At 43.6% G+C, this 23,756-nt stretch overlaps 1 protein-coding gene across 8 annotated transcripts in view; it reads right to left on the reverse strand.

Moving 5' to 3' along the window:
• The window catches only part of TBC1D1 (TBC1 domain family member 1), a 224,477-nt gene that overhangs the window by 114,399 nt on the left and 86,322 nt on the right, over window positions 1-23,756 (reverse strand). The window contains exon 1 of one of the 8 annotated variants that reach the window (XM_075567956.1): window positions 19,576-19,831. The exons of the other annotated variants lie outside the window; for them this stretch is intronic. Within the exon in view, the coding sequence (XP_075424071.1) occupies window positions 19,576-19,605 (30 nt within the window). The 5' untranslated portion in view covers window positions 19,606-19,831. Of the gene's footprint in view, window positions 1-19,575; window positions 19,832-23,756 lie in introns of those variants that run through there. 8 annotated transcript variants of the gene reach the window in all.

Here is a 23,756-nt window from a genome sequence, read left to right on the forward strand (position 1 = left end):
CGTTCCGCGAGGTAAAATTAAGTGTTTCGCGAAAATATAAAACATTTAAAAATTGCAGCCGCCAGGAGGGACGGAGACACCAACACCACTGCGGGTTCCCTTCCCCCCCTACACCATAATAATAATAATAAACAAAGAATCTGATGCTATAATGATCATATAAGTAAGAGTAAAACCTTATTTTTTCCCCCTGACAGGCACGTATACAGGGCGGCTGCATTTATTTGTGGGACATGAAAGAGGACAGAACGTGTAGTTGCCTTCCCCCCTGGAAAATGTAACTTTCAATTTAAAGGTATTTGATCTTGAACCAATAAAAATTTTCGCCTTTTTTTTTTTTCATGTGCTACGCTAAAAAATATTTAAGGGGTTCCATTTTGTTGTACAAAATAAAAAAGGGTTCCACGACTAAATTTAATTGGGAAACACTGCATTTAAGCAAACAGTTATGTGAAGTTGACTTTGTTGAAACTACCTCATTAGACAGAAGTATTGCGGTTCAGAGAGAGAAAGCGGATATTGCAAAGGCAGGAAGAGCGTGAAACAATCAACATCACGTTATACTTCCTCAAACATTACCGAAGCACTTTACACTTCGTCAAACATCCCATTTGCATGCCTGGAGCTGGAAGCAGACCAATATACTGCAGAGGGAGGTCATGACCCAAGAGAAGATATCAAGTTGGTCCAGGCAGCACTTTGGGGAGTTAAAAAAAAACCCTCTAAAAGTCCAAGACACAGCAAAGAACCCAAGAGTCTGCTGTTTATGGGCTGGATGCAATCGGCTTGGGGGACCTTGGACAGGAATGCGGATGTACTCAGGGGTTCTGTCGTTACATGTTAGCCCATCAATTAGATCACCACATGAAAATGAAGCTTGGATAATCAAAAAGATAAAAAGGAGACATTTAAAGCCTTAAAAAGGACAACAAGTAACTACTGTTTAGAAATGTCACACAGGTTAATTTGATGGCATTACTAACTGCAAACAAATACTTTATTCTTCTTAAATACACCATCCAGTGTTACTTTCTTTTTAATCATTTTTTTAAGTTACCTGCAATAAGTATCATTTAAGAACTTTTTTTTTTTTTTTTTTTTAACGAACCTTTACTAGCAGCTTCAATTCTTTTATTTTTTTAAGCTCTGGAATTAGGGGGGGGGGGGGGGTTCCCTGGATCTAGGGTTGGTGCGCCTCTCCCTGTACTTATATACATTTATGGTGCGAGATGGTGAGGGGGAGAAATTCTGCTTCAAGTGGGATTTTAGATTAACTGAAATTAGCAGACACTAATGTGTTATTTTGTTTGACAGACTTTTGTAACTTGGCTAATGATGTCATCATAAACACTTGGCAAGATGAATAAAGGAAGGATGATTAAAACTATAAAAGGTTTTTAAATGATATATTTGGAACACGTACAGCAGTATAATTGAACATCCATACATCTCAGTGAGTAAAAGGCATGGGCTGTGAAACAATGACACTTTGAAGCAGGGGGAGCCTGGTTCAAACCGCAGTGTCAGCTCCTTGTGACCTTGGGGAAGTCCATTTGAAATGGTAAGACCTACGATACGGGGCAGGAACTCGTGCCTGCACAAACTATGTTCATGGTCAGCACTTTACAAGAACAAAAAAACATATTTATATATAAACACACACTCTCTGTGATAGAGAATTGATAAGGCAAGACAGTTAAATCGGCACCCACAGCTACTTGGAATTAATAAAAGGATTTAACACAGTTTTGGTCCTGGAATTGGATTGAAACAATGTTTTTAAAAGCTGCAGTTCAAGCTGAGAGAAAAAACAAATTAATATATATATATATATATATATATATATATATATATATATATATATATATATATATATATATACATACATATACATACATACACACACACACACAGTGGTTGACAAATCACCAAAAAATCTACTCGCCACCTAGTACCAAACGTGTGCTGCTTGGGCCAATATTTACTCACCCGGGGGTTAAATCCACTCGCCCGGGGCGAGCAAATGTATAGGTTTGTCGAACACTGTATATATATATATATATATATATATACTGTCATTAAGGTTATGGTGGGTAAAAAAAGTGACAAAAACCCTCCACAGTAAAGCATAAAGCAACTGTAAATATTACTGTATGCTCATTTGCATGTCTTAGATAGGTCATAATGGGGAAAGACAGGGTTGCAGACCTATCTAAGACATGCAAATGAGCATACAGTAATATTTACAGTTGCTATATATATATATATATATATATATATATATATATATATATATATATATATATATTTACACACACACACACACACACACACCGCATTAATGTACGCAATGGGACTGGAGTATGTATGTAAAGCGAAAAATGTACTTTAAAGTGAAGCACTACCTTTTTTTCACTTATCGATGCATGTACTGCAATCGTCATATACATATACGTGGATAACTGATGTAAATAACGCATTTGTAACAGTCTCCCCGCTTGCGCACAGCTTAGGGACAGGTAGGGAGCCGATATTGCTGTTCAGGACGTGCTGACAGGCGCATGCGCGAGCTGCCGTTTGCCTACTGGGCGATATGTCCTTACTCGCAAGTGTACTTAAAGTGAGTGTCCTTAAACCGGGGTATGCCTGTATTCCATTCAATATGCGCATCAATACAATCTGCACACTGACAAGTGATTAGTTAAGTTTCGGATCGATCCATTCTCCTGTTATTGATTGCTGAAGATCATGTGACCAGGCAGTTACTAGATACAATTGGTGCACTGCTAGAGAGAGGGCAGGACTCAAGAGCCAATTATTATTTTATGAATTCCTGCGATTTCATTTTACGCACACACCCAACACCATTTAAACAATAATGAGACACTCTTTGTTCACTTTTACCACATTTAGGGCATCACACTATTTCTGGGACAACGCAATACGTTGATTCGCAGGACGCAATGGGTTTGCAGATGAATGCGGCAAATACTTGCCATCTGATAAGCTATCCAATGACAAAACAATCATACTAATAGAAGAAAGCCAGTTCGTATCTTATTTATAGAGCAAGAAAGAGAACAAAAACAGAAGACCATTGCAGGATGTTTGCCCCATGGCGTGTACATTTTGGATCAAGTACAGTATCTGGATTTAATTAGTCAAGGTTAGTCCTAGTCATTCAGTCATTTATTGAAATGACTGAACGGTGTGTGGTAACGCAGAAAGGAAGACCCAGGAGGACTTATGGAAAAGTGTTCCGTGTGTACGATGGATGTAGACACCAAGCTCCTCTTTAAAGATCTGAAATATTAAAATAAAAATAACCTACATATAAAACGAGGTTACATTTTCCATCTGCAGTTGCTTCCTGAATGTGGACCTACTTTAACACACACACTTAAATATGATATACTATATACATAACTATACTTTAAATAACACTTATATTTCATTTTCACACACGTATCACTGTATTTAATCATTTTGACTCAATTTATACTGAGATGCAGGATTCACTATTAGTACTATATATTTAAATAATACAGTACTTATATATTTTATTTTTACACACAATTAACACTTGTATTTAATAATGTTGACTGTCTATTTATACTGAGATGCCGATATATACAGTACCGACAAAGCTTATCCTACCACGGCTGGAGCCGCAACCCGCGTGAAGACGCGGGTTTATCGGTTTTTTTTCGCAGCGTGCCGCGCGTCACTGATGCGCGGTCACGCTGCATCGGGTGCATGCGCGCATGGCGCGCGTGCCCAGGGCTCCCGAAGGGAGCCCTGGTTAAGGGAGATGTGGGGATGGCGGTGGGGGGCCCGGAGAAGCAGAGGGAAGAGGCATCGATCGGAGGGAAAATTCGGCGCCAGCCCAGAATCTGCCGCGGGACAAACCAGGTAAAAGTTAGAATAAACTTTGCCGCTGCTGTATACAGGTGGACCAATACCCATCAGTATATGTATGTATATATGCAGTCAATACACACACACACACACACAGTTTTTAAGTATACCCTTTGCTTGCTTCATTCCTTGTAACATCGGCAGAAGAAGAGATCAGTGTATCTCGAAAGCTCGCACAAATAAAAGCATTTCGTTAGCCACAGAACGGTATCGTCTATTTATTTTTTGATTATTGAAGCTCGGCTAACACAGTACTGATACCTCTACACATACACATAGCGCAATTGTATTCAATAATTATTAATGACAATCCATGTCTATTAGGGTTTATGGTGAAGATTCTACCTCTCCACACAATTGAAGTTGAATAACTGTATGTATATATTTATTCAATTATAAAATTCTGTTAGGACCTCAGTGAATCTATTGTGAGTCAGGATATGTAATTATGCCGAGGTACTTTGGGGAGTGTCTCCATGGTTACAAAATGCCTCCATAGTACCGATTCGTAGTAATTGGCTACATGCCATGTACTACGCATATTCACCTCACTGCTCCAGCAGTGATTGGTGCGATTTTACCGACACATCACAATAAAGAGGTCGACGTCACTGCGTACATTACTCCTCCCCCCCCTGAAGTGTAAGAACATACACGAAACGTGCGTAGGGAAATTTTAAACTGACGCCACGACGGTGGCGCACACAAGCGAGAGGCTGCGGGTATCCGGGTGTTAACCGACAAGACGAGGTTGTATGGTGATATCTAGCTTTTGGCTCCTGGTCAGCATTTGTGTTATTGCTAGCTACATGGTGAATTCATCTGCTAAATGTATGATTAGCTGTTCTAGCTGCTTATTTAGTTGCCAGAGTCGTTACACTATGCTACTTGTGTCCAAATCCCAAAGATAGGAGGGGTTGGTGGGTGAATTACCCATGTGACATTGTATCAAGCCCACACGCTAGTTAGTTTGCGCTATGTACAAATATACATATATAGACATACATACGTCAGAAGATACTATTCAGCTATTAGGCCCGGGCCATAGAAGCGTGAGGCGATCCGAGCCGCGCTGACGCTGAGGCTCGCCTGCTGAAATCTGGGCGATTTCATGCCCATACAGGCGAGCCAGCGGGCGCGATCGGAGCCGGGGGGAGGTGGTTGGAGGCGGGGCAGTGACGTCACTGGGCCAATCGCCCGCGACGCACTGACGTCGACGTCACGGCGTCGTGACGTTGACACTGCTGTGCTGTGATTGGAGGTTTTCAGCCGACAGCGCGCTGAAAAACAGCTTGGCGCTCGGCTGAAACCTCCAACTCGTCAGCACGCCTGCGGACGCTCACGTGAGCCCCCTCTCAAGGCATCCTCATTGAGGATGCAGGGGCTCAGCGCGGAGCGTCCGCACGCCTCAGCACGGCCTGTCCGTCTATAGACTCGGCATAAGAGTTACTAAACAGCCTATTTAGATTGGTTAACCAAAGCGGTTCTACTATAAGCAGCACACTGTCGCTCTGCATGTATTCAAACTATTGCTGCCTTAGGCCTCGGCTATGTTCCCTGCTTGCTGGCGGAAGCATGCTGACGCGCGCTCCCACTCAGCACTGAGCCCCTACACTTCCGCAAGCGCGCGGAAGCGTAGGTCTTAGGGGAATGTAAAATTACCCCGCTTGCCGGCGCGACAGGCCGGTCACGTGAGCGGTTCGCCCAATGAGGGCGAACCACCTCAGTGACGTCACTGGCCCGCCCCCGGCCAGTGACGTGCCCGCCCCCTGACAGCCCCCTCACGGCGCGTGCGGTAAGCAACCACAAGGCCAGGGAAAGCACCCGCTTTCCCTGAGCCTCAGTGCACCAGCAGGGAGGCTGGCCGAGGCCTTAGGCCTCGGCACTTGCTTGCTGGCTGAGGCTACTATTGGTATTGGTTTTACTGGTTATAACAGCTTATCTAATGGTGTTTCCCTATATGGGCACTATCTATCTTTGAGGAGAAAACTATTAGATAGCCAAATTGTCCCATTATATCCCAACATAGGGAATTCACTACACCTTAGGTTTCATAAAACCTTCAGTGATAGTTACGTTATAAAACACAACGGACACCCATCACACTACTATACCAATCCAATCAATTTGGATATATACTAATTACAGGTTATTAGTTACAGTGTGTGCAGCCTCTAATGGGGAATTTTAATCACACTGTATTATATTATATCACCAAGCGTCGATGTCAATGGAAAATAAAACTTTTTTTTTCATGAATGTTAGTGGTACATATGAGATATATTATATATTCTCTTCATAGGAATATTTGAATTCCCAGATAATTCAATCTATCATATATATTATAGCTATGTAGCCAGGTCCCCTTTGGCTCCCCGGTTCTCCTGCTTTGCTCTCCTCCCCCCCCCCCCTTCACCTCCGCTGCCGTTTGGGATGTTGTAGGTGGCGACGGGCTCGCTAGCAGCTCCCTCTGCAGGGCGCCACCATGTTGGTAGTGTGCACGCATCGCGGAGGTTCGCGCATGTGCAGAATGTCGCGGTGGCCATTACTGTTAGTGCATGCGCAGTCCACTAGGCGCACGCGGCTGCTAATAGGTATAGGCTCCGCGGGGACTAAAAGCCCCATAATGATTAGGAGCAGAGAGTCAGCTGGTCGAGCACAGCCAATAGGACGGAGAGGATTCCCTGCTTCCAAGGAGAGACAATTGGCGCACTCAGAGCTTGCTAGGTAGTTGGAGCTGGGACACAGATAGGGTAGGTTGTATGTGCAGGGGGTCTGTGGCCCCTGCACTAGGCCAGAGACCCCCTAATAGGCCTCAGCTAGGCCCCGACTTCCATATTAAGATTGTGGCTGCTACCGGGACAGGCCCTTAGGCAGGGACACTGCCCCATTAGCTGCTTGAGTTCAGGGACACAGATGCAATGCAGTGCAACCCTGAAGATTGTGGTCTGGGACCACATCAACCTGCAAGGTATAGAGACTATCTGTATGTGGGACACTCCAGTTGGATACCACCCACGCGGATGAGGACCCACCACAGATGCAGGCACCATCGCTGGATCAGTGGATCCTACAAAGCTACCAGTCGGCGTGCCCGGGTGCTGGAGCACCTGGCAGGTACCTACTCCACTAAGTGCACTAACCAATTAACACACACCATAATGGCAGCACTGAAGACATATAAGGGTGGGGGTTATATTCTTGTGGACACCAGGGTGGTTGGGTGCCCGAGGGCCCCGTCAGGTACTATGGACACGGTGTGGGTTACACGGTGGTGGGATACGGCCGTGTGAGGCTGGATGGGTAGCTGTAACCAGTGCATTGTTATTCTCATTACTGTTTATATAGTTCTAAGTAAAGGTTATCATTATTGTATACAGAGTGTGTATTAGTATCTTTGAGTTCCTTGAGGGGCTCCTTCCACTACGTTGGGACCCCTCTTAGGTGGAGGCGCTTTACCAAGATTGTTGTTGCTATATCACCCTGGGCTCCCCGTGGCGGAGGCTTGGGACCTCCGTGAGCCAACAGGTAATGCCAGCCCCAGTAGACTCTTTACACTAGGGAGAAGGGCTACACCCGTGTACTTGGAGTGCAAATTATAGGAATTCTTGTGTGAGGACTCTACCTCACAGAATCGTTTGCTTATTAAATTAAATATTTCCATTGTCATATTTCCTCCAACAAGATTTACCTCAGAATGCCTCAATTGATCAATAATGCTTTTGGTTAGGTCCTCTTTTTTTTTTTTTTCTTTAAGGCTTTTTTCACAAGAGCGATATTTACCATTTAAATTTTTTTTTTTTTTTTTTTAATTCAAGGTTTGTCCACAAAAATTTGCAGGGGGGGGGGGGGGATTGGTTCACATGACAATGTATTTTTGTAATGAAATTAACAAAACATTTGGGGAAAACGTCATAATTTCAACTAAATTTCTAAAAAATAAAAAAAACCACTAACTTGAGCATTTATTAAAACAAGAAACAAGAAACAAAAAAACACCTTGGGAAAGACGGACAGTTTATACATTTCTTATTTGAAACATTATTCCCAATATCAACCCATTCCAAAGCAACTTACATATGCACAGATATCTAGGCTCCCTGTTTGTGGATGCATTTTTCTTTTGAATCACGCTAGGCCGCATTAAAAGACATTCACCGACACCTTAACTCCAGTGTTTCCCCAACTTGGGGGACTTGTCACCTGGGGGACCCGGCAATACCTACAAGTGGGGCTCAAAGTAACGGGAGGGACATACATAAGTTTCAGCTTATGACTAATATACATATGGCGGTTCTTGACCTCATTTTGCAGCCCAGAGAGGCTTTGTGTTATGACCACTTATTTAGTCGAGGTGTCAAATTGGAGATTATTAATGAACCGGAACCTACTAAAAACTTTCCATAGTTAAACAATGCAAAGCTCTCTTGGCACAAATGTCTCTTTAAATCTGGGAAAAGCTTCTTACCTGAAGAATGAACAAAAAGCCACATACAGTAGTTACAAAGAAGTCTTAGCGCTCAACTAAATCACTCAGAAAAAAGTGTCCAACTACTACAGGGCCAGCAACCTGCGTTAATATCCCCTTCCCCATTTGACATGAAGGGGTTAAGCCATGTATTGAGAGGGTCATACCACCTGCGTGGTCACTGACCTGTCGGCACTGACAAATCACGTGATCACTTCCGGGTCCTGACAGCAGGAAGTGAACGGGAAGGGGAGGGTCTCCCTTCACTGAACTTCAAGATAAACATGAAAAAAAGCCATGATGTACAGCGTCCGTCAACAGAAGTGCCACCCCAGAGGCCCTTGGGCACTGAGGAGGTTAAACAGACTTGGAAGCACATGCACAATCTAAGGCCGCGCTTATAGTGCTGGCGACGGCGACGCGACAGATTACGTCACCCGTCGCCACTAGCAAAAGTTATAATTTGATTTGAAGTGACGTCACTGGCGACAAGTGACATCACGAAAGGGGGCGGGCCGCGGTCTCTGATTGGTTGAGACAGTCACATGCGGCGATTGTCTAAAAAAAAAAACATAAAATTGACCCGGCTTCAAAATTTTTGGTCGCTCTGTCGCCATCGCGCTTACTAGAAGCGCTTGCGACTGAGTCAATGCATTTGTTTTGGACTGACGTCGCCAGGCATTATAAGTGCAGCCTAAGTTGTACTACTCACCTATACCTGGGGGGGTGGGGGGGGGAGAGGAGAAATAGTTGCAGCAAGTAACAAAACTGAAAAGGTAACAAAGTTTACAGAGTGACAAAATGTTGCCGTCACACAGATCTGGCAACGCAGGTTATTAATACTAAATGCATTAACAACATTTCAAGAAATATGATTCGTTATTGGGAATTATTTTAAAAATGTCTTCCTAGTGTTTTTTTACTTCCTCTAGAGAGACAGCAGCTTCCCTATATATTCTTCTCTTTTATGTCATATTTTGTACTTTAAAAAAGATACATTTTGCACATTTATAGTCCATTTCATTACATGCAGTCTTGTTTTTGGCACATTGGGTTATTTTGTGTGTAATACAGTTAGCAGTTTAAAGAGTATCATTTGGCTATACTCCGGTCAGATACATAAATATCTGTTTCCCATTCATTTCTGTCAGACCGTAACATTCTTTATTCTATGAGAAGAGATAATGCTGAGAAGCAGAGTGGCTGACCTGTCACGTGTGAATGTGCTCACAAGTGGCCTTTTTAGTTGCTGTACGGTGGAGGGTTTGGGTCAGTACCTTTACCCACCACAACGTATTTAACGAGTGTTTAAAAAGTTAGTCATTTAAGAATACATGGAAGATTGCTGCATTAAAACCACATTTTGTATCAAAATGCGCTTCTAAAACAAAAAAAAATATTGTCCCTGTATTGTACAGCACCATAGATGCTGTCTACACAAGACCTATTCAAATGTACTGTATGCTTTGAAAGCTCATGGCTGATGAAAGATTCAGTGACAGAGGCTGTGTACTTATTAGCCAGAGGTATGATTAGCGACCCTAAAGAACACAATGCTGCTTCGATCACATGACAGGAAGCAGTCAGCAGGGAAAACTCCTGTTATTGTTTCATGATTGCACCTGCTGGATAGGACAATACTTGAATAAAAATAGGAACACACTGCATTGAAGAGAAAACTATTAATACTATATATTTCCAGCAATGTTATGGGCTATAAAAAGACTATAAAAATATATACCCTTAACAGTATAAAAAGGTTTCACTATTCAGCATGAAATGACGCATTGCAAAATGATAAAGTATTTCTTCATTTACAGCCTCCCAGAAAACATCTTCTGAAAAGAAAACATGACACCGCACACAATCTGTGTGGCCCCTCCAGCACTACCTCCAACCTGATGCAGTCCTCACTGAATGTGCATGCACATGTATACAGGGGTGGACACCAATATAAAATACTTACAGTAGGAGCCGGCATTTTGTTAGGCACAGGTGTGAGACACACACAGCCAGTGCGCATGGGAGGGCTCGGCCTAGCCCCGGCCCGTCACACTAACCCTATGCACAGCCTCTGCATCCTGCTCTCCGTTATGGATTCCCTTAAACCCATCCTCCCCCCTCACTGAGCGACGGTGACTTGACCTGTCGATCACCGCCCCAGCCAGTCCCAGTTTTGATGTTGCTGGGGAGCACAGGCCAGCAGTGATTGTCAGGTCAGTCATGACTATGCAAAGCACAGGCACCAGGAGAGAAAAGCGAGAGAGAGTGAGAGTGAGAGTTTAGCGATCTTACTGAAGGACAAGCAGCGTCTGGCTTCCGGCACTTGGAATGCTCACTTTAGTTTGATGTGGAAGAATGTTTTGTTTGTCTCTTTCTTTCTTTCTCTCTCTCTCTTTCCTGCTGCATAACATTTTCTATACATATCCAGGAAAAATGTGTGTGTTGTGGCAATATTTTATTTACAGCCCTGTACCAGCAATGCTTTTGTTTTCATTGCTAAACTATAAACTTTGAAAGCCGTTGACTGACATGCAGTGGTTGAAGGGCTTCAGTGGAGGGAATACTTCTTACCATTACTTTTTAAAGAAAATAATAGCCTCAAAAAACAGAGAATTTAAAAAGGCCTGTGAATCCATTTCAAACAAAATGAAAAAAAAAAAAAATATTATTAGGTATGACTTATTTTTGAAGCAAGTGCCTCTGTGGTGAGCGCCAAAAAATCACGGTTTGCAAAGTCAACACAAGAAACAAGCGATTGAGGATCTCCTGAGGTTAGGACCACAGATCCTCTGTTTTTATTTCTAAGATAATTTCAAAGCATGACACACCAAGATGTATATCTATTTAAGTAGAACATTTGATACATTCCCCATATATTATGAAACTTATAGCTGTGCTCACAAAAGTAATAGGGCATCATAGCGGACCTAAAAAAAGATTTTTTGGTCCGATTACTATAGCTGCAGTGCCAACAAGTATACAAATAAAGTGGGGGGATTTTTTTTTGTTGAGAAGTAGTAATGCTTATTCCCTCCAGTATTCGCTTAGAAACAGCATGAGTCAACAATGGACCACGCTCCAAAATTAGGAGCATGAGTTTAGAGGATAGAAAACATCATTTATAAACTCACTCAGTATATAGTCCAGGAATCACAAACACAGAGGCTCCTTACTCTAGTACCTACCAAGGTAGAAGTACAATCTTCGCATCATAGCTCACATACTGTATCTGATAGTAAGAGTCCAAACGCGAGTCTAAATGTAGATCAATTCTAGAAACGCAGCTCCAGTAAGACAAATAAGCAAACCAGTGAATCACTACAATGGCCAAGTAAGATACAAGAAACCTAATAAGTAAAACATAATACAAAACAACCCCCTCCCTTCATCTGGACTTTTTATTAGAAAATTGAAATGTTTTGTACCTTTTAGATAGATAGATTTTAGACTATTAATAGTCTATACTAGTATGCCAATGGCAAACAAATGAATTATGGGATGAGAGTCTGTACATACAAGGAGATGGAAATTCATCAAATAAACTAGTAAAACCCAAGTGAAGTGCAAAATGAACACATCTGAGATGTAACACACCAACCTCTAATCAAATTCATGCGCTCACAATTATAATAATTTTTATTTTGTTTTCATTCTCATCGGTGGGACTCAAGAGGGCACCAAGAATACAGTTAGACTCTGGACGAGACCAAGGCATAGTTGTTGACAGGTACCACATAAGGGAGTTGCAACTTGCTACAGGTAAAAGGGAGCACATTCAGAGATCGAGAATCCAAAAGGTATTCTAGAAAAAAGTCTCACAATAAAATGGTTGTCTTTCCCATGGAAATTATTGTAAACGTGGTAGCTTGACCGGTAACCAGCTTTGGAACCAGGAGGTCCACAGAGCTGAAAATAGTTGCATCCTTCTGCAGGGGATTAACCAGTTCCCATCCTGCAAAAAATAAAAACCAGCGAATACGAGGACTGCTCCTTTACGTAACAACTGTTCCAAATTGTAAAGAAATTATTATATTACAAGCTCTGTACGTTACTGAAACGTGTTGCCAAGTAGGACTGCACCACAAACCTGTTACTGACATAAATCCGGTTACATTAAAAAAAAAAAAAAAAAAAAAAAAAAAAAAAGCCTCACCCACTGTTTCTTTGAATCTTCTAATGATACGATTATGACATTAATACTTAGGCTACGGCCCCACTGCTTGCGCTGCACGTGCGTCTGCCAGGCTGGTGGCGCGAGCAGCTGAGTGACCCGGTCTGCAGTGAGCTACAGGGGAAAAGACGGGGGGAGGGGGCGTGGCCTTGATGTCACCCGGCAGGTTCGCACTCATTGGCTGAACCGCCAGGGGCGTGGCCTAGCGCTCTGTCGCTAGTTCTAATCTCAATTTTCTTGACTGCAGGAAAAACTTGCCACGCGGCGGCCGCCCCTCGCAGCGGGCCCGGCCCCATTGAGGGGCGGCTCTTGTCCCCGTAGCAGCCAGCGGAGACCTAGCCTTAAAGCAGCACTTCAAGCTGCCGTTTTTTTTTCTTTTACATTTTATTTTTTTCCCTTTTAATATGTGCATTAATACAATCCACATAATGATAAGTAATGACCTAAATTGCCGATCGATTGGCGAAGATTCAGCTCGGCGGCTCACTAGATGGCTGTCAGCGCAGCAGAAGAGGACCAAAGATGCAAAAAGTTCTGTGGGGGAAGATCATGTGACCAGGCAGTCACTAGATACAATTGGTGCACTGGTAGAGAGAAGGTAGGGCTCAGAGCCTGTTTCAGAAGAGGCAGGGGATGTCACTTTGTAAACGGTTGCTATAGAAACAAAAAATGCTTGTTACATTTAAATACATTAGAAATGTAATTTAGAGGTTTTTTTTAAAATGCTACAAATATTTTCTCATAGTACAGAACTGATTTATTTAAAAAAAAAATTTTTAAAACACACGTAGGATATTGCTTGGTCTGCAGGTTTTAAGACACAAATTAACACTTCAATATTCAACCAATGCGTAACAGCTCCACCATATGAACGTTGCAAGTATTTGGGTGCCTATACACAGTATGTTGCGGCATGCACGGGGCCAGAACTAGCTTAGAAATATGATAAAATAACCTCAGCCAGGATTACTGCCAAGAAAATACAGAAGGCAGCTTCCCACAAGCCAAGTCACCCTCCGTTAAGGGCCAACGCTTTGCAAGAGAGTTTTGTACTCCACTCCTGTTTTAAAAATACCAGACAGCTGACATCATGCAACGATGGGCTGACTGGTGTACAGATTTTGCATACATCATCTTTTGTACACAGCCTTACTGTAATGACAGAAAAAGGGAAATCTTTATTAGTTTTCCTCATGTTGAAGCCTAGAAAATGTCTACTTTGCCAACATAAATATTAACTCTTCTACTGCCCTTTAACCCTTGGCTAAGAAGGACTGCACCATTGGCACTATATAATGATGTCCTCTAGTAATGGAGTTCGGGTTTTGCATTTCCATATCTGGTTAGAACAAGGATTATGGAAGCCACTGGTTGGCTGAGAAGCAAACATGACAACAGTAATTATAGGTTACCTGGCTGGAACGTGGACAGGTGCGCAGGGCTTTGTTGCTAACTGATGAGCTGGCAATGCATTTGGGAGGATGGGGTGTGCGTGTTTTTTTGTGTGTTCAACCACGACCTGTATTGTTTTAAAAGGACAATTTTGAGTTTGACGTCTTTACAGCTTATTTTATTCAGGTTTATTTAAGAGAGATCATATACACGGTGTGATAGGAGTAAGGCCATAACAAAACAAATAAATACATTACAACTACCATTCCTTGATGGTTTTTATTCAGTGTTAAATTCAAATGTTATACTGTATTTAAATGTCACAGCACATGGGATCTTCCTTGAGGGTACGACAGGATGATTTGGTTACCATTATCTATGGCCCTCTGGGGGGCTTTAAGGAAGGCCGCATGAGGCTTGTGGCTATTTCAGACTTTGGGTAGGTCTTCACCACACATTATTTACGTGACGGTGGGTGAAAAGGTGACTAAATAACCTAAATAATGTGTGGTGAAGACCTACCCAAAGTCTCAAATGGCAAAGCCAGTACAACCAACCTCTCACAGATGAGACCCAAAAGGTCGAAACATTCTGTCTGTGATGTGAGTGGGTTCACTGGCTTTGCATCTCATTCCAGGCTATGTTTAAAAGCTGTGTTTAAAACAGCGAGCATTGGCTTAAGGGTTCCATGTAATAATGGACTTGCGACAAAAGGTGGCATTGTGTGCTCATTTGCATGTAATTTCCCAGAACCCTTTGCTGCAGTGGAAGCACTGTATGCTATGTGAATGTGCTCACAAGTAATTCTCTCTCATCACTTCTGCCCATACTGAAGCTTGTGGGCCATCTTGGGAATTAGCATCCTGCCTATAAAAAAAGGCAGGACTTCCTCCAGGAAGCTGGTTTCAGCCAGACGCCTGCATTTCTGTTCTTTTGTATGCAGCCTAGATCCCAGCCCGTCACCCCGACCTTGCACCTCTGCTGCGACCACTGCCTCTGACCCCGACTACTCTATTCAAAACAATCACTCGGTTCAGGTCTGGGATTTTATATCCTATCTCAGCCCTGCGGGTCGCTTCCTGTCTAGAGATGAGGATCGTTACACCCTCTTACAGGCACTGCATGTCACTTTGTGATGACCTCTAGTGGTGCCAGCTATGTACCCTCCGATGGGGTTGATCGACCTATCCCTTGGGGCTGTGCACTGTGAAGCCCCCTCAGGGTATAGGCTGCTGCAATATAAACTCAGAGAGTAGCAATAAACCATTCTTAAGACCACCACCAGGGACACTTTTCCAAACTGTAAAACAATAAAACTATCCGATCTAGTTACATAAACACTGACTATATACATGGGGATCCCTCCTCTATCTCCTCCAGCGATCTGAGCTCCAGAAACTCCTCCCTCTCTATTTATGCCCCTGTCTGATGTCACTGTCTCCAGGCAGAAAGGGGGCTGGGCTTAAACTCTGTGGAGTCAACCCAGCACTATGTGACCGCTTCACTCTATGCGAGCCCACACAGTTAAGCTCAAGGCCCTAGCAATCCCTTTGGGGGCGCACGCACACGCGCACACACACATACTAAGGCCTCGGCCAAGCTTCCCGCTGGCGTGCTGAGGCGCGCTGAGGCTCAGGGAAAGCGGGTGCTTTCCCTGGCCTTGCGAGTGCTTTCCCTGCGCGCCGTCAGGGGGCGGGCCTGAGGCGGGCCAGTGACGTCACGGAGCTGGTTCACCCTCATTGCGCGAACCGCTCACGTGACCTGCCCTGCACTCCGGCAAGCAGGGAAATTTTACATTTCCCTAAGACCTACGCTTCCGCGCGCTTGCGGAAGCGTAGGCGAGCCCCTACTAAAGCCGCTCTAATTGCAGCTGTAGGGGCTCAGTGCTGAGCGGAAGCGCGCCTAAGCGCGCCTCCGCCAGCAAGCAACAACCATGGACGAGGCCTAATATGGATGCCCTCATATTGATGGGCTGATGAAAATTGAAGTGAAGCTCCCACCACTTCCATTTCTGGTATCCGGGGCCTGCTCGCATCAGGTGAACATCCCTGGAGTTTACACATGGTGCGGAAATCCTGTGGTAATCTAGGGCCCCGGACATAGTTCAGGTTGACATCAGCAGAGAAAATGCATTTTCTGCCATCACCATTCAAAGCGATTATTTCTTGTTACCATTATGTACAAAATAATAATACTGAATTTATAAAAACAAATCTAATTTTCAAGTCCTGGGAAATAAAGCAAACAGGACAAATTATATTCAACACGATTTGTATGATTCTAAATAACAGACCAGTCACACCTTTAGATCTTCTGAAATGACTAAGGCTTTTAGTCTTACCGAGTCATGTTGGGAACAAGAGATTACATCACCGCTGTGTAGAACCCTTCATCCCAATAAGGCAGCAAACTGCACACAGTTATGAAGTCGCAAACATTTTTGTGGGGCGAGTCAACAAACCATTTATTATAGCTTTGTCACACGAGATAAGACCATTTACTTCAAGCAATTAATAGCGTAAACCGACAGGTAATATGCCTCTCCTTAGCAGTATTATAACTGCAGGCAACCAAGTATGGAGTTTCTAAAGTAATAAAGAGCTGAATGCCAGTTGTGAACACCCCAATTTAAGAGTAATGTAGCTGCAATGTCTTGGTCCTAAAATGGGTTCCAGCTGTGACATTGTTGCAAGCGAGTTAAAATTAGGGGGAACGTCACTACAATGCGTTCTCCTCGATGACCATCAGCGGTTTCTCTAAATACCTCAGGAAATGTGGTGGCAGCCACAGATAAAGGGGTATCGTTGTCCCGCAAAATCCCCATCTTTGAATAAACAACTAGTGTGTGCTATAAAATTCACACGGGTGATGAAATATAAATGGTAGTGCATCGTGTAGCTGGAATGGTACCAATCCAATCCCAGTGGACATAGCAAGTGATAATAAAATAAATGTAATTAACAAGATCAAATTAATCTTACTGATCACATTCAATGAACAGTATAAATAACCCCTAAGGCTAGAGAAGCATCAAAATATATTCATTTAAAACAGATTAGGTGTTAGCCACAGCAGTACAAAAGCAGTAAACGCTTGGTCTGTTATATGGAGAGTCCAAATAAAATAGACGGTGTACATCAGCGGTGCGCCAAATGGGGTGCGCTAGATTTTTTTTGGGGGGAGGGGACGCGGGCGCTTGCAGAAGCCCTGCGCAGTTCCCCAAGGCATTTAAATTAATTGCCGGGGGATCGCGTGAGGCCTCTGCAAGAATAAACTTGCCTTCATTCTGACGCTGTGACCTGTTGCCAACGCGGTGTCATGCGGAGTGACGTCACACGCCCGGCTCCATGGTAACGGGGTCACGTGACCCCGCTGCGTCATTTGACACCGCCATGAAGTTAAGGGGGCGCGATACGAAGGGGGAGCAGGAAGGGGGGGCGCAGCTCAAAAAGTTTGCGCTCCCCTGGTGTACATAACCCGAGAAAAAGCGCAGTTGGGCAATAGCCTGACCCTAAATTAAAACCTGCAATTCTATGTGCTGAAAAAAGTGATATGTTTAATGGGTTACATCTTGGTGATGGAGGACTTTCAAAGCCAATAAACTTGTTTAAACCTATTCAACACAAAATGAGTTCTATTTGATGCCAAGTTAAACTGTAATGTTTAATAGGGTATTCCTTGGTTGCATTTGGCCATTTGTCTTGTAATTACAGTATTTAAAACAAGATATTTAGAACATTAATAAAATATAAAATGCCTGTGGTGTCGCTGGTTTATAATACTGTACTTGTTTAAGTATTATAAGCTCTCGGAGCAGGCCTTCCTTTTCTCATTGTGTGCTTTTACGTTTGATGCACACTATGTATTAGATTTCCATATACTGTACAGGTAGTCCTCGTTATCCAACGTTTCACTTTCCAACGAATGGCATATCCAACGCAATACAATTGCAATATTACAATGCAACCCTACGGGCCATTTTTCGACCCCTGAATGCGTCATCCAACGACTGAATGCGTTATCCAACGCTCACCGCCACTGATTAACATGGGACTCACTTTACAACGGTTTCATTATCCAACGCTACTTCCAGAACGGATTCCGTTGGATAACCGAGGACTGCCTGTATTATCCAGTCAGAAGCACCTAAATGACAGAACTAATACACTGTTGCTGCAGAGCGGCTTCCGGTTCGAGCAGCCGCATGGCTTGGAAAAGGGGTCTCGCTGTTGCACTTAGCCGGGGTCACCTACGCAAGATTCAATCTGCTGGGAAGTCTATATAAATGTAGCCCGACACCTGTGCAGAGAGCTATCCAGCTTCCATGCCTGAAGCAGCTATGTGAGTGCGCTGACTCGCTACGGCAGCGATTGACAGATCAATCACTGTGAACGTACTGTCTAGTGTGGAGTGCATGGGGTGGGTTGGAGCGGAGAGTGGGTGGTTGAGGCGCGTGTGAGTTGGAGCAGTCCAGTACTCTGCCCGCCACTGCTCTCATTTCACACTGGCAGGGAGTCTGTGTGTGTGCAGGGCCGTTTGATGGCAGTGCCATCGGTACAGTCACTGTGCTCTACCCGTCAACATTGAAACTGATTGCCGAAGGAGCGCACAAGGCCTCTGTAAGTGCAGGCATTTCCTCCTGCTCTTCAGCACTGGCATCTTCTTATGACGCTGTGTCACCATGGCAACGCGATGTAGCTGAAGATCAGGAGCAGGTAAGAGGCCCCACACTCTTCCCCCGGCAGCGAGCCCCTCCAAACTCCCAGCCAGCCCTGTGCGCGCGTCAAAAAGGTAGGAAGGAGGGGAAGCGTACCCTGGTTAACTTTAGCTATGTCATGGCATTTAAACTTGTTTTTCTAGGACGAGATAGTGTTCTGCTCTTCTGGGGAGCACTGAACGCTATCTGATTGGCAGGGGGACGGAAGAGGACACTCTCCTCTTGTGGTCGCGTTATCAGTGGTGCCCCGATCCCTCACATGATCACTCCGGTGCCACAGCCCCTTTGGCATGCAAAGGGTTAAACCATTAACCGACAGTAGCCTGCAGGGGCTGAGCAAGATTTTCCTAGCCCCCTCTGGCAGAAAGGAGGTTTACTATTTTTAATTTTATCACTCTTTCCAATAAATAAACATTATCCTATACTTCATTTTTATTGTATGGCACATTCAAATGTTACGTCCATGTTATCAAGTATCATTTTGTGAAAATTAATTTCTGATTGCGGCCAATTGTTTATTAAACACAAGCAGGGGAAATGTGAAGACCAAAATGATCTTGTTACACACAAAATGACTCAACCCCTATCACAAACCAGAGAGCTCTATACAAATATAATAAAGACATACATACATACATACATACATACATACATACATACATACAATAGCAACACCATGTTAGAAAACTTGATGCAACCAAGGACCAATACCTTCTATAAAAGAGACAAAAAAGTAGCACCGTACAGCATTCAAATAAATTAAATAGGAACATTGAGAGAACAGGGATCAAAAGTGGTGTTCCATGGTTTAAAAAGATCTTCCCCACCATTCAAGAGCAGTTGCACTACTGAATTTTTAATGTCCCTTAACATTCATGCGAACAGTAAATGAATGAAAACTCTTACCTTCGCCACCCAGCTAAACAATGGTGACATCTTTCTGCTGCAGACAAAAGCAGTGTTTTACCTACAGCCACCGTCTCCACGCGGCCTTTAAACTAAACTAAAAGGCACAAACAACTCTTTTCAGGAGTGTGGATGGGGCATGAGAGGGAGACATGTCTGGAATGCTGCAATCTCCCTGCTCCCGAGAGCACAGTTTGAAGACTGAAACCCCCATTCTGCAGCTGAATGTTCACTTCCCACAGCCTGCAGCTAGTATGATGTCATTGTGGCTAAGACATCCCAGTCTGACAGTGGGGAGGAGAAAGAGTTGAACCAGCAAGATCTCTCTCAACAGATCCCGCCTGGTCAGAATTAAACTAAACAAAAAATTACAGAAGGTGAAAGTGTTACAGATGCACCAGGTCACGAAGTTTAATTAAAAAAATCAATTTAAAAAAAAAAAAGCCCGAGTCTGACTAAACAGCACAGTAACATAGCAAAGGGGTTTGTCCCAGTCACACGCTGCAGAGCAATGCAAAGCTGGCCTGTAAATGCTGCTTCAGTTTGAACTTTAGTGCTGCCGGCGTGGGGGCGGATTGAAGTACTGATGTATTTGTAAATCTAAATGTACACAGTGTCAACCAAATAGCATACTGTACATGCTAGACACAAATTATTTGTTTTTCTTGACGGTTAACAGTAAAAAGCTGGTTAAATGAAGTCTGTCATCTGGTACACATCACTAGTCGGATGTGGGGGCATGGTTTTCCATGTTTGCAGTGTCAAAGAAAAATTAAGGTCCGAATTCGATACGTCCCATTGTAATATGTGCAGACAGACTGGGTTTTTTTTCACCATTTCCACCTCCCCCCCCCCCCCCCTTTTCCCTTCAATTTTTTTTTTTGGAAGCAAGAGATATAAAAGCAAATACTGTAAACTAACAGAGAACAATAACAGGATCAGAAAATGGAAATATTCATTTTTGCACAGGCAGCAGATAGGTGAACGTCTTTACGTCGTTAAAGGGTGCTTTGGAGCTGAACCGCCTTTTCAGCTGCAGGGACCTTTCGGTTCCCGAGATACTTAACCATAGTTACCAGTATTCTTGCTCCCTCAGGGGAAACAAAATGGCTGGCCAAGAAGTTTGTGGAGCGTGGTAGAAATGGGGACAGAATGCGTTGTGGAGTGTGTGCAGGGAGCGTTTGGGCTCTCCGCTCGTCTGGATGGTCCCATCACAGAGCTTGCCTCCCTGGTTTGATAGGCCCAACTACGTGAGTCAGGTCCACCTCCACTGTCGGACCCATGGCACTTGTCCTACTCTTCCTCCCTGTTGGTGGACCTGGCTGCAACGTCATATTGGACGCCGATTTAAAACATCTTTATAAAAAACACCAGTAAGTATCTCGAGAAACAGGAGATAACAATAACAGGGTTTAGCTACATAAGACACCCCGGTTCCAAGTCTGTAATTAACAACATAGCGATTATATGGGTAACCAAGATTTGCACAGTACGGCTATTATACATCGCATTGCACAAATAATTGTTATATATCAACGCTAGTTATTATTAGAGAAATAAAAAAACGCAACCTTATTTAAAATTGTAATTGTATCATTTGGGTTATTCAAAGTGGCCCAGCACGTGAAAAACAATTGAAAATAAATGATGCGTTATGTAAATTTTCATACTTATGAAGGCTGTCGTTGCTTTTTTAACACTAAAAATTGACATTATATATATATATATATATATTTAAAAAAATTCAATATAATCTATGTGCATGGATTCATCCCTTCTAAACAAAAGCACCGGATTGTAAGAAATACAGATATCCCTTGAGAAGAACAAGAGATCTTTCAAAGTGGTGTAAAAAAAAAAAAAATAATAATAATAACGAAAACAGCAAGTACAGATTGCTGCTTTTAAGGGTATTGAATCTTTCAAAGTAAAACCAGTTACGGTGATGTAAAAAAAAAAAAAAAAAAATAGTAGACCATAAAGACGGCTCTTTTAATCCTGTGCCAAAAAATAAAACCCCTCCCATGCTAATCCACCTCACTCTATACCCTCCGGCCATTTTAGGTGCAGTAAAAGATAGTCCTGCAATTTTAAACTGGCGATTAAAGATTGACTTCTGTACTCATAAAATTCAGTATGACCATCCTAAACACCTGAAAAATTAAGACATTAATTTAGAGCCAATATATAAACTAAGGGCCTGATTCACTAAATCGCTACTGCACTTTTACTATGGCTCCAAGATGTAACGTCGTTTTCTGGAATGTAGGATTCTATGGGTATGTAGAATAACCCTAACATAGGAACCACATGCAAATAATCAGTACACCATATGTATGATAACCAATACCTTTTTACTTGTGCTCACATGAACCATATAACATCAACATAATAACTGGTGTCCCTCTCTAGGAGGGGACACTGACTCTTGCGTCTCGCAGGACGCTTCCCCCTACACCAGGTGATGCCACCCCGTGTCCATCAATCCCCGCACAATGTGTCCCGCACTCTTTAGGTGAGAATATGGGTGACTGCGCAGTCACTAACTAATGGAACTGTTGGTGCACTTGTTGACAAAAGGGGTTACCTGCCGAGCGCTCCTGCACTCGGGCCTGCAACACTCGGGCCTGCAACTACTTCTCAAAGGATCTGTCGACCTGGATCCCGTCTGATCCGGTGGTTCCTTGCTTGGGGTCCGCCAGGGGCGATCCCACCCTGAAGATAGTCTCTCTCTGGGTACAGACTTAAGCCCACGTCTCCTGGCAGGAAGCGCAGCATCCGCTGATCCCTATCTAACACTGGCACTCTAACATGACACGGTCCCTCACCTAGGGCCTGTCCCTGGAGCACCACTAACTGGGGAGTGAGGACCTACCTGGGACCTAAGGGGTTAACTGGCCTATCCTGTCCCCCTAGCTCTCCTGGTCCTGACTCTAGCTAACTAGTACCTAGTACTTGCAGTAACGCACTGCCCCCAGGCTTCTACCTACTGTTGGCTAGCCTAGTGCAGATCCTCTTCAGAATCCCTGACCTCGTTAACAGGCTATCCCTTCAGGTACATAAATCCAGAGGGGGTTTTTAGGCCCCCAATGGAGCAAGAAACCCAGGGCTGCACTCACGAGAAAGAGTATACAAGGGAACACACAATATGTCCCGGGCCAATAGCCCTAAGCTACGCAACGCAAAAACAAAAAAGGTTTATTAAATATATATACACAAGGGAAAGGAACATCCGGGGGTGTAGGGTAAATGGGTAAAGAAAAGTGCGTTAAAACATGAGGTGGGTAAATGACCAGGGTAGAAGCTAAGTCTCATCTATCAGGTGTACTGAAGGTACATGTGTATTTCCAAGGCTCCTGTTTATGAGTCAGAGGTGGAGTGGGAAACATCAGCCAGTGACAGTGAACCAAACCCTTCCACTAGCCGGTCAGGGAGAGACGGTCACCCTACCACCAACAATCCAGACTGTTTTTTAGAAGGGACCAGCCTTCCACTAGATCAACACGGAAGAGGAAAACCAGGCGGGGACAGGGAGGCCTATCTAAGGGACAGGGAGGTATGGGGGTACCGGGGTCAGAGACCTTGGGGAGATCGACCCAAGAGATCACGGAAAAGACGACCCAAATAGTCAATCTCTCCAGTAAAATCCTCAGTCCTACACACACTAGTATCCTGGCAAAAGGTTTATCCTTTTCACCCACGAACCACCTAGACATTTTTGGATGTATCAAAGATATACACTTATTTACTCGCAAGCTATTACTACACAAATTTTTCACCAGACGTAATAGACATCAATATCGCAACACACCATTAGAAAATTTTGATGTAGCAGACTTTTCCTGTCTGAGGGCCATGAATAGCCTTTTGGAAGATAATGATAGAGAACCTGGTAAAGGACCTTTTTCTGATTTGAGAAATCAATCCAAATTTACTCCACCTATTGAGACAAGTACTAACGTGGACGTTTTCTCGAAATTAGTCACAGCAGACATTGAAAAACTGTCGCAGTACACGGGTCCTAGCAATGTGACTAACTTAGAACGCAGTGCCCTGAAGGATTTGCAAAGTGATACATCTATTATTATCAAGCCCTCTGACAAATGAGGCAACATCGTTATCCTTGACAAAGGGGCATACCAACTTGAATGTATCCGCCTTCTAAGTGACGCAACATGCTA

The sequence above is a fragment of the Ascaphus truei genome, chromosome 1, assembly GCF_040206685.1.
Source record: "Ascaphus truei isolate aAscTru1 chromosome 1, aAscTru1.hap1, whole genome shotgun sequence".
NCBI classification, from domain to species: domain Eukaryota; kingdom Metazoa; phylum Chordata; class Amphibia; order Anura; family Ascaphidae; genus Ascaphus; species Ascaphus truei.